General features: G+C 41.2%; 1 protein-coding gene across 1 annotated transcript; it reads left to right on the forward strand.

The window, feature by feature from the left end:
• Nucleotides 1-27,809, forward strand: LOC134333870 (ankyrin-3). Its single transcript, XM_063016039.1, has 13 exons — nucleotides 1-168; nucleotides 4,454-4,515; nucleotides 7,020-7,211; nucleotides 7,995-8,099; nucleotides 11,281-11,337; nucleotides 11,617-11,718; nucleotides 11,847-11,858; nucleotides 14,745-14,747; nucleotides 21,580-21,666; nucleotides 21,813-21,896; nucleotides 25,538-25,610; nucleotides 25,933-26,022; nucleotides 26,743-27,809. Exons 1-13 carry the CDS (start codon nucleotides 45-47, stop codon nucleotides 26,919-26,921), a joined length of 1,170 nt encoding a protein of 389 aa, XP_062872109.1. The 5' UTR covers nucleotides 1-44; the 3' UTR covers nucleotides 26,922-27,809.
• Nucleotides 27,810-27,908: the final 99 nt, after the last annotated feature.

A 27,908-nucleotide genomic window follows, 5' to 3' on the forward strand; every position in this document is an offset into this window, starting at 1 on the left:
TTGCGTTGTTGTGTCGTGCCTGACTGTGACTGTGTGTGGAAAACATGGGCGATGTGAGTGAGGCGTCTCTGCTGGATTACATCTATTCCTCGGGAGGGAAAGTTACAAATTCTGACTTGATGAGGACGTTTAAGCAGTTTGTAAATCACCGCGATTTACAACTACGTGGTGAGGAAATATTTGCTGTATTCAATTTTGTATTATTATTATTATATAATAATAATATTATTGATTAAGATGCTTCCACTATTTCCCGTTATCTTAATAGAGCATTACAGCTGCCACTGCTTATGTATGTATTACTACCAGTCTGAATGACTATCTGATTGAGTTATAAACGTCATTTTATTGTTCTTTTTCACCATATTGTTGGGGAAATTCTCCCTAAAACGTATAACCCAGCAGGCACACAGTAAACATCTGCTTTACATTACAGCTGTGTGTAAGCAGATATGGTTACAGGAATTCTGTCATTTCCGTAGGGCGCTGTGACTACTGAAGTACCCACACACAGTACTGAATATAAACCTATACCATATATACCATAGGTTTATGTATTCATTTCTATACTGGTCATTTATGCCTGGACAACTGGACTTCTCTTGAAGTCAGTTTAACATTGGTGCTGTTTTGCTGTGTGTTGAAACATCCCGTTCTCTGACGTCAGATTTAAACCCCCCAGCAGTGAATGTTGTTTATTCGACTGTGCAGCCACATAAACAGAAGTGATGGATGTATTGTGTATTACATTCCCCCATAACCAGTATTAAAATGGTCTGCAGTATGAACCACATAATGGTTTGGCTCATTAATTGGATTAAGAATAGATTCCTTATATAACTTTTTACACACATCATTTTTTCAGCAACATAATAATAATAGAATTTAAGTTATAAGCGCCTTTCAGGACACTTAAAAGTACAATTCAAGTATACACCGATCAGCCATAACATTAAAACCACCTTCTTGTTTCTACACTCACTGTCCATTTGATCAGCTCCACTTATCATATAGAAGCACCTCGTAGTTCTACAATTACTGACTGTAATCCCATCTGTTTCTCTGCATGCTTTGTTAGCCCCCTTTCATGCTGTTCTTCAATGGTCAGGACTCTTCCAGGACCGTTCTTAGCACTGCAGTGACTCTGACTTGGTGGTGCTGGTATGAGTGGATCAGACACAGCATTGCTGCTGGAGTTTTTAAATACCGTGTCCACTCACTGTCCACTCTATTAGACACTCCTACCTAGTTGGTCCACCTTGTAGATCAGACACGATCGCTCATCTGTTGCTGCTGTTTGAGTTGGTCGTCTTGTAGACCTTCATCGGTGGTCACAGGACGCTGCCCACGGGGCGCTGTTGGCTGGAAATTTTTGGTTGGTGGACTATTCTCAGTCCAGCAGTGACAGTAAGGTGTTTAAGGTGTCTTATCCACTCATACCAGCACAACACACACGAACACACCACCACCATGTCAGTGTCACTGCACTGCTCTGAATGATCCACCACCCAAATAATACCTGCTCTGTAGTGATCCTGTGAGGCTAACAAAACATGCAGAGAAACAGATGGACTACAGTCAGTAATTGTAGAACTACAAAGTGGTTTTGCAGATTCCAGTATGAATAGTTCCAGCTCAGATTAATCTGGTACACCTGTTATGTGAATATGAATAGGATGCCTGACGATGTTACATCTGATGTTAATTTTGAGAGAAATACCACAGCTAGTGTTAGCAGCTGTGGAAAAAAGAAGGCTACAAGATGGGACTTGGGGGTTTGCTTTATTTATTCTGGGCTGGAAAATGGCCCAAAACCACAAGCTCAAAGAGTTACTTAAATGAAAAGGGCTTACTGTTTAAATGTGGGTTCTGTATCACCCACCCATATCATAAAGAAGAATGTATTAAAAATTCATCTTTTAATATGTGCTCAAAGCTGCTCACATATGGCACCGGTTCACCTTTCTATCCAATTATCTAAATTATTTCCAACAATTTCCAAATCCTCTGTAGAAAAATGGAAAAACCTGATCATGAGAAGACTCCAGATTTAGATAAGGCTTTTTTTTTTTTATAAACTGGACTTGGAACACTTACAGTTTGCTCTGTGGGAAAACATCTGAATTTCTCTAGGTCAACATGAGGTCATCGAGCGGTGGCTAATAAATAACTCTATGTAAATGGTAACTGTGTCCCACCAGCCATCAGGAACCATGCAGCCTAGTGTGGTTCTGCTGGCTTCCCGTTTGGGTTTCCTGTTGTTGTGGATGCCGTGTGCACTACTGTCGTCCTGGCAGGAAAACGGAAAGGTTTCAGCAATCCTGGGCACATTCTGAGTTTAAACATCAACCGTAAAATTCTCCACGGCCTCCAGCGTACCAACAAGACCCACTTAACAGTGTTTATGCTGTCTTCTGTGCAGTGATAACTGTTATCGTTTGTTTTAGAAAGACATGCTAGGGACTGTAGTCGGTCCTAACTAACATTTGTTCGGAAATAGTTGTTTTTTTAAGTAGATAAACATACTCAATAAAAAACAGCCTTGGAAAAGTCAACGGCTTTAAACAGCAGAAAAAGACGAGTATCATTGAGAGATTTTTCCAGGAAAGAGAACAACTATGACGTCATAGTGTGGGAATAAAAAATAGATTTGTTCCACTGGCCAGAGGTCGTTTGTATTGTCCAGACAGGTTTAGCTTATTTTTATACTTGAAAACACAAACAATCCATGAATGAAGGTCAAAGTATCCCATCTGTTTCATTCATTAGACTAGAGGTGGTGCTACTAGGCATTTGTAAAGCAGTCTACACTTTTACTCAATATGTCCAAAAGTATATGGACACCTGATCATTTGTCATTTCAAAAGCTTGAGCATTAATATGCAATTACAGTGGTACCTTGAAACTCAACATAAGTTGGTTCTGGGAGTGGCATTGAGTTTAAAAGATGTTGAGTTTCAAGGTATTTTCTCTCATAAGGATGTATGGGAAACCTGTTAATGTGTTCCATGGTCCCGTGGGGTTGTTTCTAACACTTAAACACTAAACATAACACAGATATAATATAAAAACACTGAGATAAAAAGCTGATCCTTACAATTTCTTAGAACCCTGAGCTGTAACACAAGTTTAAAAGTGAAACAGTGAGGAAAATCCAGCTAAACACAGATACATGTGGATGCTTTGAGGGTGGATTTGACGGTTATTCCACACAAATGCAGATTCGTCTCTTATTTACACTTTGATGATGCATTACTGCACCGCTCAAACCAAGCACTGAGAACAGCGACTGTTTATTGTTAATTTAAAATTAAATAAATACATTTTTAAAAAACTAACTGAACACGTTGAGTTTAAGGGTACAAATTTCTCGATGAAGGGCGTTGAGTTTCGAAGATTTTGAGTTTAGTAACAAGGTACCTCTCGTTTGCAACATTCATGCTTCATGCCTTTGGGAAGACGTTTTACAATATTTCCATGCAGTTAAAAGAGCATTTGTAAGGTCAGGCACTCATGTAGGACAAGAAAGTCTGGCTTGCAATCAAGGTTTCAATTCATTCCAACTGTTTAATGGTCACTTTGTCCACGCCACTGGAGTTGCTCCACGCTAAACCCATCAAAACATGTCTTTATGGACCTCAGTTTGTGTACATTGCATACTAATATGCAGCAGTGTATAGCTGCCGGTCAAACTAGGCCACACATTAACACCCGAATATTGCAGATTAATTTTTATGGGTGACTATTTATTATTATATCATAAAATGAAGACATAATAATAAACCCTTTGGATTCCTTTGTAATTAACCATTATACATCTGGTCCTACAGTTTCTGTTGGTGTTTTAATGCCCCACAAAGCCGTGACCAGCTTTTGTTTAAATGTGAGAGTCAAATTCAGCAAAAGTTTGCAAATGTGTTTGTGGCTTTGCACCAAAAGTGCCAAGTCCGAGAAAGCTTCATATACTTTCACACACACAAGCTTTTAGGTTCGTCATGTTCAATATAGTTACAAATGTTTTACAGTCTTTAAAGTCTTGTATAAAGCCTGTTCAGAAGCGTGGAGACTTTAAGATCCACCAAAGGGGGTGACTGTATTAATGCTCATGGTTATTAAATGGCATTTCCAGAAGCAAATGGTCAAGTATTGACATACAGTACATTAGGCCATAAAGTGGTTAGTAGGCTGCTTATGCTGTCACAAAGTCTGAAAAAATAGGGCTGAAGTAGGTGTGAATAAAAAATGTTGATGTCATTGGCTGGTTCTTTTTTTTTCTACTGTGGTGGCAACTTTTGTTTTTTCTTTACTCTTAAAATAGCAACGTGACATTTTTCTTCTAAGCCAAGTTTCAGTACAGTACAGAATTTTTGAAGGTAAAGACCTTTTTTTTTTATTAATGGGACATAAAAAATTGGATGCGTTTTGCATTTTGAAATTCTCTGCTTCTTTCCAGCCAAATACAGGGAGGAGTTCAAGCTCATCATCGACCGGATAGCTGTGTGTAAATCCGAGGACGTGAGTAACAGACCTCCACACTTCATTTCTCTCATCATTTAAAACACATTAGTAGCATGAGTGTTATAAGTACAGAGCTATTTTAAGGCGAATATTGCTCAGATACACCACACCCTTGTAAATAAAGGAAGATAAGATTAGATTGCTTCCTTTGCTAGCCATTATGAACCAGTTTAGTATTCCTTAGGGAGACAATTATAGTGTTTTGTACTGGAATCTGTTCTGTGAGATTCTGTTGTGGTCAGGGTTGATGTAGGACCAATTCCAAAACTGCACAACTGCAGCTCTTGTGGGGTGTCCCTGGTCTGCAGTGGTCAGTATCTATCAAAAATGCTCTAAGGAAGGAACAGTGGTAAACCGGCGACAGGGTCATGGGCGGCCAAGGCTCATTGATGCACTTGGGAAGCGAAGGCTGGCACGATCCTACAGACGAGCTACTGTAGCTCAAATTGCTGAAGAGGTTAATGCTGGTTCTGATAGAAAGGTGTCAGAATACACAGTGCATCGCAGTTTGTTGCGTATGGGGCTGCATAGCAACAGACCAGTCAGGGTGCCCATGCTGACCCCTGTCCACTGCCGAAAGCACCAACGATGGACACGTGAGCATAAAAACTGGACCATGGAGCAATAGAAGAAGGTGGCCTGGTCTGATGAAACACGTTTTCTTTTACATCACGTGGATGGCCAGGTGCGTGTGCACCGCTTACCTGGGGAACACATGGCACCAGGATGCACTATGGGATGAAGGAAGCCGGCGGAGGCAGAGTGATGCTTTGGGCAATGTGCTGCTGTGAAACCTTGGGTCCTGCCATCCATGTGGATGTTACTTTGACACGTACCACCTACCTAAGCACTGTTGCAGACCATGTACACCCTTTCATTGAAACACTATTCCCTGATGACTGTGGCCTCTTCAGCAGGATAATACGGTTCAGGAATGGTTTGAGGAGCACAACAACGAGTTTGAGGTGTTGACTTGGCCTCCAAATTCCCCAGATCTCAATCCAATCGAGCATCTGTGGGATGTGCTGGACAGACAAGTCCGATCCATGGAGGCCCCACCTCACAATTTACAGGAGTTAAAGAATCTGCTGCCAACACCTTGGTGCCAGATACCACAGCACACCTCCAGGGGTCTAGTGGAGTCCATGCCTTGATGGGTCAGGGCTGTTTTGGCAGCAAAAGGGGGATCATAATGTTACACCTGATTGGTGTATGCATATACAGTCTCTTCACATATGTCAATACTTATTATTTATAATAATAATATTATCATTAAAGGTGAATTGTGCAACTTTGTTATTCAGGAAGTTTGTATCAAACAAGCAGCCCTTGGTATCACTCAGTACCCCTTAAAGTAGCTCTCAGTTTCAAAAAGGTTGGTGAGCCCTGATCTAGATGAAGGCATATGCTTGCTTAAAAATGTGTATGTATACCTTAGCATTAATGGTGCCTTTAAATATTTATCCAGATGATCAGCACTACCACAGCCTCATACCATGACAGACGCTGGCTTTTAAACTGTGCTGTGTTGACAGTTTCCTTTTTCCTCTTTGGCTCAGAGAACAGGGTGTCCATTATTTCCAAAAAAACATTAGACTCCACAGCACACATTTGCACTTTGTGTAAGATAAGCTTGAGTCAGCTGTGTTTCAGGCTGATATATGGATTCCACTTTGCCAAGTAGAGTCTTAGTAGTTGCCTTCGATTTGGGAAAGGATGAGGAGGGGGGTCAAAGTTTGCAGAAATTCAATATTTGTTTTTGGTCATGGCTTTTATGCACAGATTTATTAGGATTCAAAATCTTTTAATAATGTTATGGACTGTAGATGGTCAAATCCCAAACCTCTTTGTGATGTTATGGACACATAACGTTGGTCATTTTATGTAATGCTGAGCTGTTAAGGGAGTTAAGTGTCTCAGTAATGGCTGATATTCTGCTGTCCTAACGTCTTTATATATGACTTGACCAATGAAAAGTCTTAACTTGACTAATTCATACTGATATCATGCACATCCTAGTGGTTTTCTGGTTGCATCCTAAACAGCATCATATGTGCCACACAGTGTGGAACTATACACTCACTTTCTTAACCGCTTGTCCAATTAGGGCCGAGCTGCTGAAACCTATCCCAACTTTTCAATGGGCGCAAGGTGCACAGTAACACCCAGGACGGGGCCAGTCCATCTCAGGGCAGACACACATAGGGCAATTCAGTGTCTCCAATTAACCTTGACTTCATGTTGACTGTGGGAGGAAACCCACGCAGACACGGGGAGAACATGCAAACTCCGCACAGAAAGGACCCGAACCTTCCCGCCTGGGGATCGAACCCAGGACTTATTTGCTGTGAGGCGACAGTGCTACCCACCGATCCACCATGCCGCCCTGGAACTATACAAGGAATTTTTATCACTAAGCTCTGTCTTTGGGAGGAATGGATGCGTTTGGTCCAACCAGAGTCCACTGTTTGATTTCCTTTTTGTAATCTGTCTCCTGTCAGGGAGAGAAGTACCTCATTCTGAAGAAGAAGTACAGACTGCTCATGCAGGATCGTAAGTCTGAGCCTTTAATCTTAGGACAGAAGCTCGGTCCTGGTCCCATGCAGGCAAGAAAGAAGGAGAAAACAGCACAGGTAGAATGGTGTGTAGGACCCACCATTACTGTCACCGAAACCGAGGAGGAGACGGAAAATGTGAGTAAATGTTTAAACTGTCTTTAATCACAAATACAATGTAAGTACACAATATAGTCAAAAGTATACTACTTCAATAATTCTTTTTTTTTTTTTTTTTTTGAAAGTTGAAAGCATGGATGACTTAAATCTACTTAGTGTCCACAAGGGGGAGCTATTGGCACTGCAGTCATTTGTTTGCTTTACGATAAAGCACATGGGCAATTACCATAATGTCCAGTGTGTCCCTATTCTGACAGAAATAATAACCACCGATAGTGGTTGTTAAAGCAGACAGTAAATGTCTATATCTATTTTTCAGTCAATTTATGGTAAAATCTGATTTTCAAACCATATCTAAACGTCTACCTGTCTGTCTGTGTACGTGTAAGTGAATTTATTTGTAAATTGATTGCTGAATAATTCAAATTTGAGGTGCTATTTCTTTTTTTGAAAGAGCACTCACTGATAAATAACACCAAATTAAAGGTCAACCCCTACATTTCACTATTTTAAATGACTAGGTGTTGTGTTTCTTCTGCCTTAAAGATATACGTAAATAATTAGTAAAGTATATCCTAGAACGTTTTCTTATAACACACTTATAACTGATCACATAGTATTTAATATCTCGTCTATTAATCCATGTTGAAATAAGTCTGATTGCAAAGTTCAAGTACTGTTTTATAATCACGGTCTATTAGTGCGTTGTCATTTGTGTTTATCAAAAGTGATTAAATAGTTCAGATTTCAGCTGAAGCTGGAGGATATTTTTGCTGACGGATCTTTTCTGTCTTTATAAAGCAGGTAACAGATGGCCATTCCACCCTGTTGGTCTTCGTGGAGAACGCTGAAACTCCTGAGCCTACAGACGCAGAGGATGAGCTGGAAAAGGACTCAGGATCAAAGGTTAGAAAAATTAAATTCTACAAAGTCCTGATGTCCACTATAGAGTACATTGATAAATTAAGATATATATATATATATATATATATATATATATATACATATCCAACAGACGAGCTACTGTAGCTCAAATTGCTGAAGAAGTTAATGCTGGTTCTGATAGAAAGGTGTCAGAATACACAGTGCATTACAGTTTGTTGTGTATGGGGGCTGCATAGCCACAGACCAGTCAGGGTGCCCATGCTGACCCCTGTCCACTGCCGAAAGCGCCAGCAATGGGCACTTGATCATGGCTGGTCTGATGAATTGTGTTTTCTTTTACATCACATGGATGTATGGGTGCGTGTGCGTCGCTTACCTGGGGAACATGTGGCACCAGGATGCACTATGGGAAGAAGGCAAGCCAGCGGAGGCAGTGTGATGCTTTGGGCAATGTTCTGCTGGGAAACCTTGGGTCCTGCCATTCATGTGAATGTTACTTTGACCATGTACACCCTTTCATGGAAACGGTATTCCCTGATGGCTGTGGCCTCTTTCAGCAGGATAATGCGGTTCAGGAATGGTTTGAGGAGCACAACAACGAGTTTGAGGTGTTGACTTGGCCTCCAAATCCAGATCTCAATCCAATCGAGCATCTGTGGGATGCGCTGGACAGACAAGTCCGATCCATGGAGGCCCCACCTCACAACTTACAGGAGTTAAAGGATCTGCTGCTGACATCTTTGTGCCAGATACCACAGCACACCTTTAGGGGTCTAGTGGAGTCCATGTCTCGACGGGTCAGTCCACGTACTTTTGGACAAATAGTGTCTTGGCTGTCAGTTGAATCTCTATTAAAGCGCCACAGTTGCTGTGCTGCCCAGTATAACCAGCAGATGGTGACAGGTTAACAAAAGCTAAATATAGTGGAGCTGCTTAAGGAAGGGCAGCATGAAAAGGCCCCCGTATTTGCATCTGAATGATGCCTTTTATTCTTGTGTAAAACAGCAACATGCTCAACCTCATTACAGAGAAAATAATCATCTGTGTCCTCCAGCCATTCTCATGCATATGAGATCTGGGCAGAGCAAGCCTGGTTTAAGCCCTTATGCAGAGAAAATTTGATTAATAATTGCTCGGTCATTAAATTAATTGTTGTTGACTAAATTTAAGTGTCCATGTCTGGTAGGGCGAGTGACATTAAAAAGACACCTTAAATATGGCTAAAAAGTATGTACACACCCTTCATAATCATTAAATTTAGGTGTTTCAGCCACACCAGTTGCTAATGTGCATAAAATTATTAATATAAAGTTAATAATGTGCTTCTTGGCAATACTTTTTGGTAACATTTTGGTTAACCTCTTACCCTTGTAGAACCTCTTATGTTTTTAGCAAACCCCATAAAGATAGGGTTTTTTCTCTGCATGCTTTGTTAGCCCCCTTTCATGTTGTTCTTCAATGATCAGGACTCTCCCAGGACCACCACAGAGCAGGTATTTAGGTGGTACTGCAGTGACACTGACATGGTGGTGGTGTGTTAGTGTGTGTTGTGCTGGTATGAGTGGATCAGACACAGCAGCGCTGCTGGAGTATTTAAATACCGTGTCCACTCACTGTCCACTCTATTAGACACTCCTACCTAGTTAATCCACCTTGTAGATGTAAAATCAGAGACGATCGCTGCCCACGGGGCACTGTTGGCTGGATATATTTTTGGTTGGTGGACTATTCTCAGTCCAGCAGGGACAGTGAGGTGTTTAAAAACTCCAGCAGCATTGCTGTGTCTTACCCACTCATACCAGCACAACACACATTAACACACCACCACCATGTCAGTGTCACAGCAGTGCTGAGAATGATCCACCACCTAAATAATACCTGCTCTGTAGTGGTCCTGGGAGAGTCCTGACCATTGAAGAACAGCATGAAAGGGGGCTAACAAAGCATGCAGAGAAACAAATGGACTACAGTTAGTAATTGTAGAACTATAAAGTGCTCATATATGGTAAGTGGAGCTGATAAAATGGACAGTGAGTGTAGAAACAAGGAGGTGGTTTTAATGTTATGGCTGATCGGTGTAAATGTGGAGGGTGCTACCATCCACAGCAGTGCATGCAGACATGATTGGCGATGTCTGACGTCTGACGTACCTCATTGCACTTTGTGATTCCGGTAAAATCAGACCCGTCACAACCCTGATCAGGATAAAGTGGTTGATAAAAAGAAGAACACAGCCAAGAACAATACACATCATATATGATTGTATTTATATTATTATTTTTACTATAATTATGATTTCTTATTGGGTTACCAGAGTGACCGCCATATTTTGTTTGATTTTGTGCATAGAAACCTGGATCAGAGAGTCAGTGTAATTTTTCAGATTTTGACAATTATAATTGAAGCACTTACCGTCCACAGTTTTCCTTCTTACCGATCCTCGTTTCTAGGCATGCGGCATGGAAAGGCATGTGGATCTGAGCCTGTTTGAGTAGTTAAACGCAGCTCAATTTACAATGGACAGTTTGGGCCGTTAGTACAGACTACATGAAAGAAAGTGTGTGTTTGCCCACTGTCTGGCAGACCACAGCTCCCCTGCCCTCAAAACAATTAGCAGTCACTTGCTTGTCTGAAATCAGCGAACCGGTTCATTTTCCTCTCTCACGTACGTTTTGACTGACACATCGGTGGGACTACACGCAGCAAAATAGCCTCTCATGGTGCTGACCTCTTGTGAAGCCTAATTTAGGGGGGAAAAAACTGCAAAAACCACAATTCCCGCTGTTTGGCTTTCGGTGGAGTAAATCATGAGTGCATTCCTGGCCTTGTTTCAATTGAAGAGGGTGGAAAGAGCACTTGTCTTTTCTTTGTTTTACCTCTTCTGATTGAAAGTGGTCTGGAAACTGGATACGGTATACATTCTTTACATGACTACTTCAAAACAGCTTTGCCCAACTAAGCCTAAACTCCACACGATATCCCAGCAGGTCCTTTATCTCACCATAACAATTTCTCCCTCAGGTCTTTATCTGCTGCATTTAACACACATACTACAAGTTACTACTATCAGCCCAATAACTATAAATTCCTAACCATGATGTATTATATAGGCCTTGCTATGAGCATTTTTGGGGGTGGTTCTAATGTTTTGGCTATTCATTGTGTAACCTAACATTCCTTTCTTTTTTATTTTATTTTACAGTCTGAGTCGGAGCATGATGAGGAATCTATGGGCAGTGTGGGCTCTGCTGCTGTGACTGTAAGTGACATTTTAAAGAAATCTTTCTGTGTCCAATGTTAATACGAACAGTAATGTGAGTTCAAGGACCTCAGTTTGTGTCACTGGTTTTATACACCTATTAGCAGTGTGTGTGACTAAAACACCCAGACCTAATGACAAGCAGGGAGGGGTGTCCACATACTTTTGGTCATAGAGTATAATTTTATCTGTGTAGTATACTATAAAGAAGTCATCGTGTAATGAACTACTACTAAGTGTGATATTTGTGAAACTATGTGTTTGTTTCCTCCACTGTAGCTGGATCCTATTGAGAAAGAGTGGATCTACTCCGCTGCCTGTGGCCGGCTCTCCCACCTCACCCAGCTCCTCAAGCAAGACATCTCACTGGCCAACAAAAAAGTAATCAAGTGTTAATATGCAGTGTTAAAATGGAAACAGATCTAGAAAATGTTGATCTGTAAAGTAAATCAATATTAATTGTATAATGTTTTTTATTTCTGTATGTTTTCATGTTTCTACCATACCAGGATTTTACTTCTGTAAGTACCTGCTCTCCTTACAGCTTTATTTTCAATACTAGTGTTTACACTCACTCTCACTCACTCATTTTCTTAATCGCTTATCCAATTAGGGTCGTGGGGGGAGGGTGGGGTGCTGGAGTCTATCCCAGCTTTTCAATGGGTGCAAGGCACACAGTAACACCCTAGATGGGGTGCCAGTCCATCGCAGGGCAGACACACATACGTTTTTGGACTGTGGGAGGAAACCGGAGCTCCCGGAGGAAACCCACGCAGAAACGGGGAGAACATGTAAACCCCACACAGAATGGACCCGGACCGCCCCGCCTGGGGATCGAACCCAGGACCTTCTTGCTGTGAGGCGACAGTGCTACCCACCGAGCCACCGTGCCGCCCACTAGTGTTATTTGTTAATTATTGTCTTTCTGAAAATATTACCACACCTGCAGCAGCTACAGCAGCTTTAACCAGCAAATGATTCATTTTATGGTGCAGAAAGGTATATAATGCCATTGTGCCCTGGCCTCATAGTTCCTTATTAATTTATTTTATTTTATTAGGATTTTAACGTCATGTTTTACACTTTGGTTACATTTATGACAGAACAGGTAGTTACTGGTTATACAAGATTGTATACAAGATTGTTATACAAGATTGACATGGACAATCTAATTTACCTCACTTGCATGTCTTCGGACTGTGGGAGGAAACCCACGCAGACATGGGGAGAACATGCAAACCCAACACAAAAAGGACCCAGACCACTCCACCTGGGAACTGAACCCAGGACCTTCTTGCCGTGAGGCGACAGTGCTACCCACCGATCCACCATTCCTTGTTAGTAGTTATGACCAATGGTGATGATTTATTTATGTCCTGTATCACCTATAACAGTACATGGAACAGTACATGGAACAAACTGTCATCTTATGCTGAAAGGAAAATTTATCAGCAGGGTCAGTTGTAGTCAATGAAGTACAAGAAGCTGCTGAAATAGGAGACAGTGTCCACAGTCAAGTCAGCTTTACATTGTCGTGGACTCAGAGGCAGCTGTGTAAAAAGAAGCAATGTTTTATAGTCATGTACACCATGTATACTGTAGTTGGCTGGTATTACTAACAGTGAGTGACAAGTAGCAACAATTGATTCCCGAAAGTTTGCATGTTCTCCCTGTGTCCATGTGGGATTCATCCAGGTGCTCTGGTTTCCTCCCACAAGTCCAAAGACTTGCAGTCAGGCCAATTGGAGCTACTAAAAATGCCCTAATTGTGAGAGAATGTGTGTGTGTGTGTGCCCTGTGATGGACTGGCGACCTGTCCAGGGTGTATCCTGCCTTTCGTGAAGTGAATCAGATCCACAGCGACTCAGATAAATGATTCATTTGAGTAGAAAATGAGAATTTGATTGTTTTTCAGTTAATAATTGAGAAATAATGCAAGAACCAGGGGAATTGACTGAGTGCTGCTGTTTAGGAAGCTTTATTATTGCATATTTATTAAAACTAACACAAAGTAGTTGTGTGTGACTATTTTTTATAAATAAAAGTAACTGCTAGGTATTAATATGTTTTATTTATTAATATATTAATGTATTTTTTTTCTTTACATTTGCTGTGGCTCCTCACATTCTACATGAAGGGGGTGAGTAAACACTACTTCTAATTCCTTGGATCACTGGGTCCCCGTGAACTACTGGTGTGATTGAAATGAACTTGCATTTGATTGACAATACTTTAGCCCAACCTGTGGCTCATTTAAATAGCAAAATTATCGTTAAGTCAGGTGGTGCCGCTTCCCACGAATTTGCAATTTGCTAAAGTCACATAGATCCTTCTCCTATCCCCAAGTGCGGTGCAAAGAAGTAGACAAGAAAAAAGAGGGATCTGTACTGGGCTTGCATTTCAAAGACCTACTATCAAAAGGATTATGAAAGATGGCTTTTTAGCTCCTGCGCCCTCCAAACAAGCCTAAATCCTTTTATTTGTGCCCCCCCTCCTCCATGTGCGCTTAAGAGCTTTGGCCTAGTGTTTGTTGTCCCTCCCTGGCCCTGGGTTCTCACAGTGTCCCGGCTCGGACCACCTTCTAAGAGCCGCTAAGCCTCTCCCTTCCCCACCCGGACAAGATACAACGGCGAGCATTGAAGTACAGGGGAGATTAGGTGCCACCTCAAAGACTTCTACCACTTAAAGATAATCTGAAAGTAATAGCGCAGGCCAGGATTAATTGGGGAATAATGGTGAGTCTGACCCCGGGCGGCTTTGATGCCCTCCCTTTCCATTTTATAGTTGCATGCCAAGCTGGGCCGGTCATGCAATCCAAGTCATCACCTTGTACTATGTTGGCAAAGTTCTGGAGTTGCAACACTTGGGCTGGCAAGGTAAATTTTAAAGGGTTTAATTGGAGTAAGGGTCACTACTTGGCTTGTGTAAGTGTTTTTGAGGGGTTACTGAAGTGGGATGCTCATTTTTTATTGACCCTTGACTTCTTCCTCTTCGGCTTTGGCTTAACTCCTTGATTCACTTTAAGCAGTTAAGCATCACCTTGAGCCTCCAGCTAATGAAAGTAGGACCACAGAATGGGTAGGTAACCTGACCCAGGCGTTATCTCCCTTTTTACCTTCACATATTTGAACCTTCTCGTCGAAGGGGGGTTGAATTCCAGCTGCGCCCCTAATGGGGCAACCTGAAAAATAAACGCAGAGATCCCAGATGCAGCGTAAACATTGTCCTTTGAGCATCGCAAGCTGGACCTGTCTGTCAACAAGTGGAAGATAGATAACGTGTGAATGAAAAGCCACCTGTACTCACTCCTTACCCCCTTCTCTTTCTCTTTCTCTGTGTCTCCCCTGCGTGTCCTGTGCACCACGACCCCCTCCCCGCCGTCCCGGACTGCTCTTCCTTCCTCCCAGTTTGTAAGTATATAATTTCCCCATCTCCTCCCTTTTAAAGACGTCACGAATATGTGTGCCACCGCGTCCCTTTGTGTCCCTTGTTAAGCGTCTCCTAGAACAGGACCCGGATGTTGTATTTTACTTCAATGTGGCCACAGGGACACCCTACAGGGGCCCAGACAGGAAGTCGAGCAATGAAGAGAGGAGGACAGGAGACGCCACATCCTGTTGGTCATCGTCCGTCATGCCCGCCCCCTGAGACCTGTCGGGCTGTCACTTAAATGCCAAGATGACCAATCTATCTAAAAAGTGCGACAGCGAGGACAATGGGCCCGTAGATGGATGGGCCAGACTCCAATTTATCACAATCTGTCTCAAGGGCTGCACTTAAGGGAGGGGCTGGGGGCGACACGCTGCTGAGGACACATACAGTGGAGGGTGGATGAGAAAACACAGTAATACCAGATGTTTTGGTTATTTTAGCCAGGTAATCATTCGGGGTTATAATTAAGTACATATTAGCATGTCCACAGTCATGAGAGCCTGGAGACTTTAATTGTATTCACTGGTGTTTAGAGTGGACAGAGTGGACATGCATATTGGGGATTAGTAGCCAAAATTGTGCACACATGATTGCATTATGTTACATGTAACAACATAAGTACGCTACAGGCCAGTTGTAGCCTACAGGTTAAAGTACTGGACTAGTAAGCAGAAGGTTGCCGGTTTAAACCCCACTGCTGACAGGTTGCCACTGTTGGGCTCTTAACCCTCTATTGCTTAGACTGTATACTGTAAGTCACTAAGCGTCTGCTAAATGCCAGAAATGGAAACATGATAAACTGCATGTAAGGACAGTAATAAATACATTACTTTAATTTAAAATACTTAAACAAATGAAAGATCTTCAAAAAGTTTCCTCACTTTTCTATTTCCGTTTGAAACGGTGAGGGCGGGAGGAGTTGTAAATGGGGTTGTTTTTCACACTTACACACTGAAAATAACACAAGTGTAATATAAAAACACTGAAATAAAAAGCTGATCCTTACAATTTCTCAGAACCTCGAGCTGTAACATGAGTTTAAAAGTGAAACAGTAGGAAAATCCAGCTAAACACAGATGCATGTAGAGCTTTCAGAGTGGATTTGACAGTTATTCCATACAAATGCAGATTCGTCTCATATTCACACTTTGATGACGTATTACCGCACCGCTCAAGCCAAACGCTGAACAAAGCGACTGTTCATTGTTAATTTGAAATTAAATAAATAAATAAAAAAATAAAAAACTGAACACGAACTGAACAGTTTAAGGGAAACGTTGAGTTTAAGGGTACAAATTTCTCAACCAAGGGCGTTGAGTTTAAAAGATTTTCAGTTTAGGGGACGTTGAGTTACAAGGTACCACTATTCTTGTAATTATATAATATTTTAATTGTAATACGTTTGGTAAAACCTGGCAACCTTGGAGCTGTGGCAGCCAGCTATTCCGTTGTGATGTAATAGCTTTCCCTGTTTATCTGACAAGTCTCCAATTTGGGATATGGCCCATTTACATTCGAAGAGTTTTTAAGTACATTACCTGATGTCTTGAGATAATGAAAGAACAATTTGCATGACCACATGGACAGGCTGGGATTACCTCATAGCATTGTCTCGGTTTCAGATGCATTTCTTTTAGTCCGTTCTCCTTTATCAGACTCATTTGATTACCTGGCAACCCAGAATCTTGAAATTATATGGGGGGAGATGTAGGGTGGACCTGTGCACATGTTAACTGCTTGTTTTTAAAATAAAGGAAAGGTTTATTATGAGAAATGCTTTCCTTGCTATTTAGGTAAAATCTGGCAACCTCTGATGAGTCTGTATGCAATAAATAGCAATTTTCTCGTCCTTAAGTCATTAATTTGAGATATGGCCCATTGTTTGCACCATTTACCATTTTTAAAATGCATTTTGGTTGGTAGAGTCCTGCTGAACAATTTTGGGTATTGTTGAGTATAAGTTCCAGTGAATATACACCGATCAGACATAACATTAAAACCACCTCCATGTTTCTACACTCACTGTCCATTTTATCAGCTCCACTTACCATATAGAAGCACTTTGTAGTTCTACAATTACTGACTGTAGTCCATCTGTTTCTCTGCATGCTTTCTTAGCCCCCTTTCATGCTGTTCTTCAATGGTCAGGACTTTCCCAGGACCACTACAGAGCAGGTATTATTTAGGTGGTGGATCATTCTCAGCACTGCAGTGACACTGACATGGTGGTGGTGTGTTAGTGTGTGTTGTGCTGGTATGAGTGGATCAGACACAGCAGCACTGATGGAGTTTTTTTTTATTTTGTATTTTTATTTTTTTTATTTTTACCCCTTTTTCTCCCCTTCTAGCGCATCCAATTGTTCAATTAGCATCGTGCTTCCTCTCTGTCTATGCCGAACCCTGCCCTGACGGAGGTGATTGAAGCTAACCCGTATCCCCTCCGAAACACGAGCAGCAGCCAGATGCATCTTTGCCACCCACACATTGACGAGTTTGGCGCCACCCAGCGTTGCATGCGGAGAGACACACCCTAAGGGCTCCCTCTCCCATCTCTGTGTAAGCGCCTCCAATCAGCCGGCAGAGAACGCAATCGCATTCTGACAGAGAGAGACCCACATCCGGTTCTTTGTCCCACCCCCCACATGAGCAACCGGACAATCGTTGCTCATATAGCCACTCAGCTTCGAACCGGTAAAGCAAGGCTGGATTCGATACCATGCTCTCAGAATCCAGCCCTGGTTGCAGCGCGTTTCTTTTTACTGCTGCGCCACCTGAGCGGCTTGATGGAGTTTTTAAACACCTCACTGTCCCTGCTGGACTGAGAATAGTCCACCAACCAAAAGTATCCGTGGGCAGCGTCCTGTGACCACTGATGAAGGTCTAGAAGATGACCAACTCAAACAGCAGCAATAGATGAGCGATCGTCTCTGACTTTACATCTACAAGGTGGACCGACTAGGTAGAAGTGTCTAATAGAGTGGACAGTGAGTGGATACGGTATTTAAAATTTCCAGCAGCGCTGCTGTGTCTGATCCACTCATACCAGCACAACACACACTAACACACCACCACCATGTCAGTGTCACTGCAGTGCTGAGAATGATCCACCACCCAAATAATACCTGCTCTGTGGTGGTCCTGTGTGGGTCCTGACCATTGAAGAACAGCATGAAAGGGGGCTAAAACAGTATGTAGAGAAATAGATGAACTACAGTCAGTAATTGTAGAACTACAAAGTGCTTCTATATGGTAAGTGGAGCTGATAAAATGGACAGTGAGTGTAGAAACAAGGAGGTGGTTTTAATGTTATGGCTGATATGTGTGTATGTGCGTGTGTGTTGACTGTGTGCATTGTCTGTTATTTTACCTGGTTTGGATTTGCTTGTTTTGCTGAACATCAGGTTTTGTACGTAAAATCTGTTTTCTCTTTTCTGTGTGTTTGTAAACCTCGTTCGTTAATGAACCTTCAGCTCGTGTTTGTGTGTGTATGTGTGCGTGTGTGTGTGTGTGTTTGCGTGTGTGGGTGGTGGCCCTGTGTCCTCTTGATGGGCTTGTCAGTGGGCTGATGCCTGGGTGGGTCCTCCATCACAGGGTCATACCAACATCATCAATCTTGCGCCGGGTGACAGGCCCCAGCTTCCCCCGCAGTGGGCACACTGGTTTGTTGTTTTGTAATTAGGCTGCCATTAGATGGCAGGAACCCATCCTCTCCAGGCGTTCTCTTCCCCCTGTGCACAGCTGGGCCCCTTTCACCAGTGGCCAATGGCAGCCCATGGCCTTTTCCTTCTTCTGGTACTGTGGGCCAGGAAAAGCAAGAGGCATGTAAATCATGTACATGGTACAACTAGTCATGTGACCTTGTCGTCGTATGATCAGGAAGAATTGTTAGGGATTAGATTAATAGGCTTAACCTTAGAGGGACCGTTTTTTTATTTGAATAACCATATGTTTTTTTAAGCTTTTGCAGTGTGTCTGTGGGAATCTGTTCCCATTCAGTTAAAATAATTTGTGAGGTTATGCACAGTTGTTTCAATAGAAAATCTGGCTTGCAATTGGCATTTTAGTTAATTTCAAAGTTGTTCATCCGTCCATCCATCCATCTACACAGATTAGGCATAACATTATGACCACCTTCCTAATATTGTGTTGGTCCCCCTTGTCTTCTTCCCATAGTGCATCCTGGTGCCATGTGTTCCCCAGGTAAGGGACACACTCGCACCCGGCCATCCACATGATATAAAAGAAAACGTGATTCATCAGACCAGGCCACCTTCTTCCATTGCTCCGTGGTCCAGTTTCGATGCTCACGTGCCCATTGTTGGTGCTTTCGGCAGTGGACAGGGGTCAGCATGGGCACCCTGACTGGTCTGTGGCTGTGCAGCCCCATACGCAACAAACTGTGATGCACTGTGTATTCTGTCACCTTTCTATCAGAACCAGCATTAACGTCTTCAGCAATTTGAGCTACAGTAGCTCGTCTGTTGTAAGCCTTCGCTCCCCACGTGTATCAATGAGCCTTGGCTGCCCATGACCCTGTCACCGGTTTACCACTGTTTCTTCCTTGGACCACTTTTGATAGTAGAGGTGGTGGGTGGCGTTCTGACTGCAGCAGTGCATATGGCATGCAATTAGGAAGAAATCCAATTACTGACTGATTTGTGTCGAACTGGTGTTCCATGATCAGATTATCTTAATCCATGGAAATGCATTGATCGAATTATTGCCTAATCAGATATTTTGCAGTTATTGGATTATTAATTTGCATTTAAATGCACTTGCGTTCTGCTTCTCGCTTATACAATCATCAGAGTATCTGTCTGTGTATATAAAATCCTTTCTGTATTATTTCTGTATTAATTTATTTTGCCATTAATTACCTCAATAAATGCTTGATCTTAATAAGGGACATCATGGCTCTCAATCATACCAAGAAATACTAAACACAGGGTGAAAAAACATTCATCACAATACTTGATTTCATATAATTGTCCATATTGTATTCTATTAAAAGTGCTGAGACGTTTTAACTCCTTTGTCAGTTCACCATTTTCCACAGAAGAGTTTAACCATTTTGAGATAATGGCTTTCACTGTGGTTTGGTGGAGTCCTAGAGCCTTTGCTTTGCAACTCTGGAGAAGTCTGGAATTTTATTAAGTTGTTACACATAACAGTTTAACCACCTTGAGATAATAACTTTCACTGTGGTTTGGTGGAGCCCTAGAGCCTTAGAAATGGCTTTGCAACCCTGGAAAATTGTATTATGTTGTAACATAGTGTCTCTATAGAAACTTTAAAGTGACTGCTTGACTTTTACAGTTAAGGTTTAAGACATTTACATTCATGCCATTTAGCAGAGGCATTTATCCAAAGCGAATAACAGTTATCATTGAATACAATTCAAGCAATTGAGGGTTAAGGGTCTTGCTCAGGGACCCAACTTAGTGGTGTTGGGGCTTGAACCGGCAACCTTCTGATTACTAGCCCAGTATCCTAATCGCTTAGCTACCTTTGTCCCTAGACATGACATTTATGTTCTACAAGGACTGGCTAAATGTGGACACCTTACCATGTGCTATGAGTTCGATTCCACTTCACGGCGTGTGTGTGTGTGGAAATGTTGTGTCCAGCAAATCATTCCAGAGGTGCTCAGTGGGGTTACCTGTTATCAATGGGTGTGGCTGAAACACCTGAACTCTAACACCTAAACATTTGGCCATGTAATACCATGTTTGGCAAATATGCAATAAGTGAGGTGATCAGAATAGTAACTATGACTACATGGGACTGTATATAAATACTGTATATCAAGAACCTTACATGGAACCTTTAATCCTATTAGAGGGATGTGATACAAGTTCTGGGGTTGTTGGATTATTTTTGAAGATTAAAATCTTAGCTTTCAAGGGGTATAAAGAAAGTGGAAGAATTAAAAAAAATGCAGTGGTACCTTACTGGTTACTCAACGCCCCCTAAACTCAAAAAATATACAGTATCTTGAATTTGACATGTGTATGACTGCCACTGTTCACTACTTGGCTTTAGCGGTGTGGAATATGAGACGAATCTGCATTTGTGTTGAATAACCGTCAAATTCACTCTGAAAGCGTCCACATGTATCTGTGTATTTTCCTCACTGTTTCACTTTTAAACTTGTGTTAGAGCTCGGGGTGCTGAGAAATTGTAAGAATCAGCTTTACAGAGAGAGTCTAAAACGCTTATCATTAAAAAAAAAGCTTAATATGTATTAAAAGAACGACATAGGAACACTAAACCTCTCTTAATTATTACTGATCATAAGTTGTCTCCACTAATGAAATTCCTTGCACGTTGTTTTAGTACAATAAGTCACATTAAGTTTTGTGCACCGCCACACTCCATAGGAAATGAAGGCACAGCCAGCACAAAAGCGATTTTGCCGCTTCTCATGTGAATGTGCCTTTACTGAAGGGAATACGGTATTCCAAGATCAAGCATCTCCACGATTAAAAAGCATAAGGAAACAATACAGAAGTAAAAATAAAGTGCAGGTTTTATTGTATTTAACTGTTTTCAATTGTATTTCAGTGTTATTGTCTGTGTAAAGTGTCAAAAACAAGCCCATTATTTTACATAAGCCTAAAATATATGCAGTTCCACATGACCAAGGAACACATTAACAGGTTTCCCATACATCCTTATGGGAAAAAATACCTTAAAACTCGACGCCACTCCAAGAACCAATTGGCGTCTAGTTTCAGGGTACCACTGTATATATAATGTAAATATAATGACATGGAGATCTAATGTGAATTGTGATCCTTCTCTTTTCAGACTGCTCTGCACTGGGCTGCCAAGCACGGCAAAGAGGACATGGCTGCTGCTATGGCTGATGCGGGCGCTGACGTCAACACCAAAGCTGTAAGTCCCGTTTAATACCTTTTAAATGTCTGTTAGATTTCAAATCCAAAGCTTGCACTCCAAGCCTTGCTTGTTTAAAACACAGTAATCTTTATATCGTTTTTAATGTTTAAATAATTAAACAATCAATGTTTTCATTTTTACAGCATGTAAGTAACCGCTCTTGGCTCGCCCCGTGTTTGCACTGGAAGTCGCCAGGTACAGTGACACTCCTCTCACATGCCTACAACGTTTCCAAACGCTGACATAACTCCTGTGGAAGGGGCCGCTCTGAATCCAGCTGTACAAATGAACCCGGGTGCTGTTTCTCAGCGCGTGTTCATAAATCAAACCGTGTCATGTTAACCGCTTCCCTTAAACAATGTCCTCATGTATTCCAATAGTAGAGCCCAGAGAGGAGCAATTGCTCTGAATTACCAGGCAATTACCATGCTGTCGTTAGGGTTTGTTGCTGTAACCTTACTTAATTTGTGTCCTCTCAACCTGGTCCTCTCATTTTTTCCCCCATCTCTGTATCCTCTGCTCCTTTCCTGACTCTCCTGATGGATTTGCAACATGAACCAGGGTGTAAGTGCTTTCATATTCTTTATTTTTTTTAGATACAATATACCCTGATCAGCCATAACATTAAAACCACCTCCTTGTTTCTACACTCACTGTCCATTTTATCAGCTCCACTTACCATATATGAGCACTTTATAGTTCTACAATTACTGACTGTAGTCCATCTGTTTCATGCTTTGTTCGCCCCCTTTCATGATGTTCTTCAATGGTCAGGACTCTCCCAGGACCACTACAGAGTAGGTATTACTTGGGTGGTGGATCATTCAGAACACTGCAGTGACACTGACATGGTGGTGGTGTGTTAGTGTGTGTTGTGCTAGTATGAGTGGATAAGACACCTGACTGTCACTGCTGGACTGAGAATAGTCCACCACCCAAAAATATCCAGCCAACAGCACCCCATGGGCAGCGTCCTGTAACCACTGATGAAGGTCTAGAAGATGACCAACTCAAACAGCAGCAATAGATGAGCGATCGTCTCTGACTTTACATCTACAAGGTGGACCAACTAGGTAGGAGTGTGGACAGTGAGTGCACACGGTATTTAAAAACTCCAGCAGCGCTGCTGTGTCTGATCCACTCATACCAGCACAACACACACTAACACACCATGTCAGTGTCACTGCAGTGCTGAAAATGATCCACCACCTAAATAATACCTGCTCTGTGGGGGTCCTGACCATTGAAGAACATGGTGAAAGCAGGCTAAAACAGTATGTAGAGAAACAGATGGACTACAGTCAGTATTTGTAGAACTTGAAAGAGCTTCTATATGGTAAGTGGCTGATAAAATGGACAGCGAGTGTAGAAACAAGGAGGTGGTTTTAATGTTATGGCTGATCAGTATATTGTCAAATATGTGTGTGGACTCCAGGATTCTCAACATTTCTTTAAAACCATGGGCGTTCATATTTCACTTCATGTGGTTCCCTCTTTTCGGCTATAATATCAACCAAAAGGATTTCAGCTTGATTTTGAAACTAGACTGAGGAATTTGCTTCCATTTAGTCACATGAGTATTAGCAGGGTTAGGTTAAAATGTCCAATGGTTTAACTGGAATTTTAACTGGAAGTTCCTCTTCACCGAGCTATTTTAGCAACCCATAATTTATGATTTGTACTCAGAGCCATTGCCACATGCTAACACGGAATTATTCTACCTAAATAGTTGCCAAATATTTAAAAGCTGCATAGTATTTCCCTTAACTAAATGTGACTAAATGTCTTAGACCACTCAAATGCATAAAGCTACTGAAGTAACAGTAATCCTGCTGATGTTGTTTCCAAAAGTAACTTAGATCACAAAAGTATGTGGACATCTGATCTTGAGCTTGTTAAACATCCAATTCTAAAACTCATAGAAACTCACATAAATGTTAAGTGGCCTTCCCTTTGCAGCTTTACCAGCCTCTACTCTTCTGGGAAGGCTTTTTTGTAAGGTCAGACACCTTGCAAGCTACCAGAAGTGACCTTGGTCAAACAGTGTTCACAATGTTGAAAGCATATAATTAATTTTTAAAATTGATTTTCTACCCTTGGTAGCAGTGTGTGTGACTGAAACACCCAAACTAGATCATTAGGAGCGGTGGACACATACTTTTGTCCATATAGTGTATTATTCTTGCTGTTCATTTGCATTTTACCAAAACAGTGGACTCTGACACTCAAGAGGTTACTAAGCGTTTCATTCTGTTTGCAATGTTTGTAAGGATTGCATGACTATTATTGATAGGCAAATACACTAATTACAGGAGGTATCTATCTATCTATCTATCTATCTATCTATCTATCTATCTATCTATCTATCTATCTATCTATCATCTATCTATCTATCTATCTATCTATCTATCTATCTATCTATCTATCTATCTATCTATCTACCTATCTACCATCTATCTATCTATCTATCTATCTATCTATCTATCTATCTATCTATCTATCTATCTATCTATCTATCTACCATCTATCTATCTATCTATCTATCTATCTATCTATCTATCTATCTATCTATCTATCTATCTATCTACCATCTATCTACCATCTATCTATCTATCTATCTATCTATCTATCTATCTATCTATCTATCTATCTATCTATCTATCTATATGAATTTTACTATCCTTTTTGTGCATATATACATTCATACACGTCATTTAATATTGTACCTATAAAGATGTGTGACTGAAACACCCAAACTAGATCATTAGGAGCGGTGGACACATACTTTTGTCCATATAGTGTATTATTCTTGCTGTTCATTTGCATTTTACCAAAACAGTGGACTCTGACACTCAAGAGGTTACTAAGCTTTTCATTCTGTTTGCAATGTTTGTAAGGATTGCATGACTATTATTGATAGGCAAATACACTAATTACTTATTTATTTTATTTATTTATTTATTTATTTAACAGGGACAATGTACATTAATCAACATTTTTGTTTCCACATCAATGTAAATGTACCAGAGGTATTACAGGAGGTATCTATCTATCTATCTATCTATCTATCTATCTATCTATCTATCTATCTATCTATCTATCTATCTATCTATCTATCTATCTATCTATCTATCTATCTATCTACTATCTATCTGTCTATCTGTCTATCTATCTATCTATCTATCTATCTATCTATCTATCTATCTATCTATCTATCTATCTATCTATCTATCTATCTACTATCTACCTGTCTATCTGTCTATCTGTCTATCTATCTATCTATCTATCTATCTATCTATCTATCTATCTATCTACTATCTACCTATCTATCTATCTATCTATCTATCTATCTATCTATCTATCTATCTATCTATCTATCTATCTATATCTGCTATATACAGTATATTACCATTATGGTACAATTTTGTGTCTCCAATTCACCTCACTTGCATGTCTTTGGACAGTGGGAGGAAACCAGAACTCCTGAACTCCTGGAGGAAAATCCACACAGTTATTGGGAGAACATGCAAACTCCACACTGGGGGTCGAACTCAGGACCTTCTTGCTGTGAGGCGACACTTAGTGTCGCCTACCTGCGTGGGTTTTCATCCAGGAGTTCCAGTTTCCTCCCACCGTCCAAAGAAGTGAGGTGAATTGGAGATACAAAATTGTCCATGACTGTGTTTGACTTTGAACTTGTGAACTGATGAATCTTGTTTTGCGAGTAACTACTTGTTTTGTCTATATCCTTAAATATCATGTTTATTTATTGCTATATTTTTACATCATATATATTATATAAATATTTAACTAAAGTGAAATTAAACCATTGTGTGTGTGTGTGTGTGTGTGTGTTTTCTTGTTGCAGGGATACACACCTTTACACATAGCTGCACTGCATGGACACCTCCACATAGTTGATCTACTCATCCAAGTGTATGGTACGCACCCACCAATGTTGTCAGACTTATAAAAATGTCTTATGTCATAAACTTTATAGTGGCACAGCAGTCTAATGCTCTAGCTTTAGTTGGGACAGGAAGATGAGGCGAAAATATAAAGCCAACAGCAGAATTTGATCAGAATATGTGTGTCCACTGATTCAAGTCTAGAGGAAGATTAACATACACTGTGCATGGTAAAAATAGAATAGCTCTTGTCTTCAACTATACCTGCAATGTGTACTAGCAGGGTATATGTAGCAGGTCAGTAATTATTCACTGAACAATGAATGAAATGAACAGACTCTTCTTTCTCCATCAGGAGCAAAGGAAAACCTTCGAGATTACAGCGGTCACTTTGCATCCCATTACTTAAACATACAGACAAAAGTTGAGGAAAGCATTGATCTGAGTGAGTATTCATTAACTTTTGGTATATCTTTATTAAGTCACCAATTAATATTAATAATTAATTCACTCAATGAATTAAAGCAGTGGTCCCCAACCACCGAGCCACGGACTGGTACCAGTCTGTGGGTCATTTATTACCGGGCCGCACAGAAAAACAGGGGATACCTGATTGCATTCGAGGAGGGTATATTGCTGCTCACGCCTCCTTCGAACCATGCGCAGTCCTAGTGGACCCCTTCTTTTCATCCTTGCTTTCTGCACAGGTGCCTCTATCTGCTAACCAGGAGACCAGACCCACTTAGTCCGGTCATTCCACCCAGCAGACACGGTGTCTAATTATTGTCTGCTGCAGGCACTGCCAATTGTGCCTTCTAGATCGTGCCCAGCTGACTGGTGTTCAGAATCTCGGCACTGCTGTGCTCGCGGAATATCCCGCTATATGTCCCGAATATCCCGGTCCATGAAATTATATCTTATATGAAACCGGTCCTTGGTGCAAAAAAGGTTGGGGACCGCTGCGTTAAAGTATGTGTGGCATATGTATTTCCTTGGTACATAATGCTTTAGTATGATCAGGGTATCAGTGGTACCTGGTTGAAATAGTTTTAGAACCATTGTACCAAGCAATACAATATAGCATCAATAGTGCAATTCCACCTTACAAAAAGACATAATTCATTTCAAAGTGCCTGTTTTTTTTTTTTTTTTTTATAATATAAAGATGCCGGGTGCCAAAGCCCAGCGCAGGTGAACGAGCGGCGCAACAAGAAGCTTACTTCCCTTTTTCAATCCCGGAAGAAGTGGGGCTCCGCGGAAGAACTGGCACCTGTACCGGAGGAGAGGAGCGTACCCCAGCAGTTGATGATTCCTGCCTTCAGACCAAGGAAGTTCTCCCGCTGAATTGATATTAACGCTCCACGCTGCACTTTTAATTCACTTTCAGTTTAGTCCAGCAGTATTTAGAACCAGGGTTCAGTTTGGATGTGGATACACTATGTGGTCAAAAATATGTGGACACCTGATGGTGAGACTTTTCGAACATATATGCAGGTGGTCCAGGGTTTGAGGCTATTTACATTTACATACACGCAACTGCTGCCTTATTTATGTAATGAAACTTTAGCTTGCCTTTAGATGTACAGATGTATGATGGTCTTAAATACAACAAAGAGCCATAACATCAGGAATGTCTGTCTAAAAATGCTGGCAAAACAAGGAGGATTTGTGTGGTATCTGGCACTAAAACATTCCGACAGTTCTTTCAACTTGTGCCAACTGGTGCCAACTCTTCCATGGGTGGACAATGCACGTGTCCTGGATGTCCACAAGACCTTGGAGAAATCAGGATTCAACAGGCCAGTCAAACTTCCTCCCGTTGCTTCGTGTCCGGGTCTGATGCCTGCATGCCTGCCTGCCTGCCACTTATAGGTGCTTTTGATGGTGGACAGGAGTTAGCATGGGCACTTTGACTGGCCTGTAAGTATATTCTGCCCCATATACAGTAGGATTTGATGAACTATGTGTCGTGACACATTCTCATCATCGCCAGTTTTAAAAAGATCAGCAATTTGAGCAACGAGTCCCAACATTAGTATATCCCTGACCATCATATGTACAATTTTTATAAAATACGCATTGCCATGCACATTTTGGGAAGTGACCCATCAGTATTTTGGCCTAAATGTGAATTTTTTGAATCTTTATAACCATTTGTGGCATTCAGCCGATGCTTATTTCCAAAGCGTGTTGGCTTCTGTACTTAAAACTGTTTGCGTATGCCTAGTAAAATGTGGCAGCTTGAAAGCTTTACCTTTGATATAGTAGTTCAGTTAATGATTAGTTGTTTATATATATATATATATACAGTGTATCACGAAAGTGAGTACA

This window comes from Trichomycterus rosablanca, chromosome 19 (genome assembly GCF_030014385.1).
Source record: "Trichomycterus rosablanca isolate fTriRos1 chromosome 19, fTriRos1.hap1, whole genome shotgun sequence".
In the NCBI taxonomy this organism is placed as follows: Eukaryota; Metazoa; Chordata; class Actinopteri; order Siluriformes; family Trichomycteridae; genus Trichomycterus; species Trichomycterus rosablanca.

Coding starts and splice junctions, on each gene's coding strand:
- LOC134333870 (XM_063016039.1), top strand. CDS start 45: ATGGGCGATGTGAGTGAGGCGTCTCTGCTGGATTACATCTATTCCTCG. Junction 21,667..21,812: donor CTGACGTCAACACCAAAGCT/GTAAGTCCCGTT, acceptor TCATTTTTACAG/CATGTAAGTAACCGCTCTTG. Junction 26,023..26,742: donor TGAGGAAAGCATTGATCTGA/GTGAGTATTCAT, acceptor TATAATATAAAG/ATGCCGGGTGCCAAAGCCCA.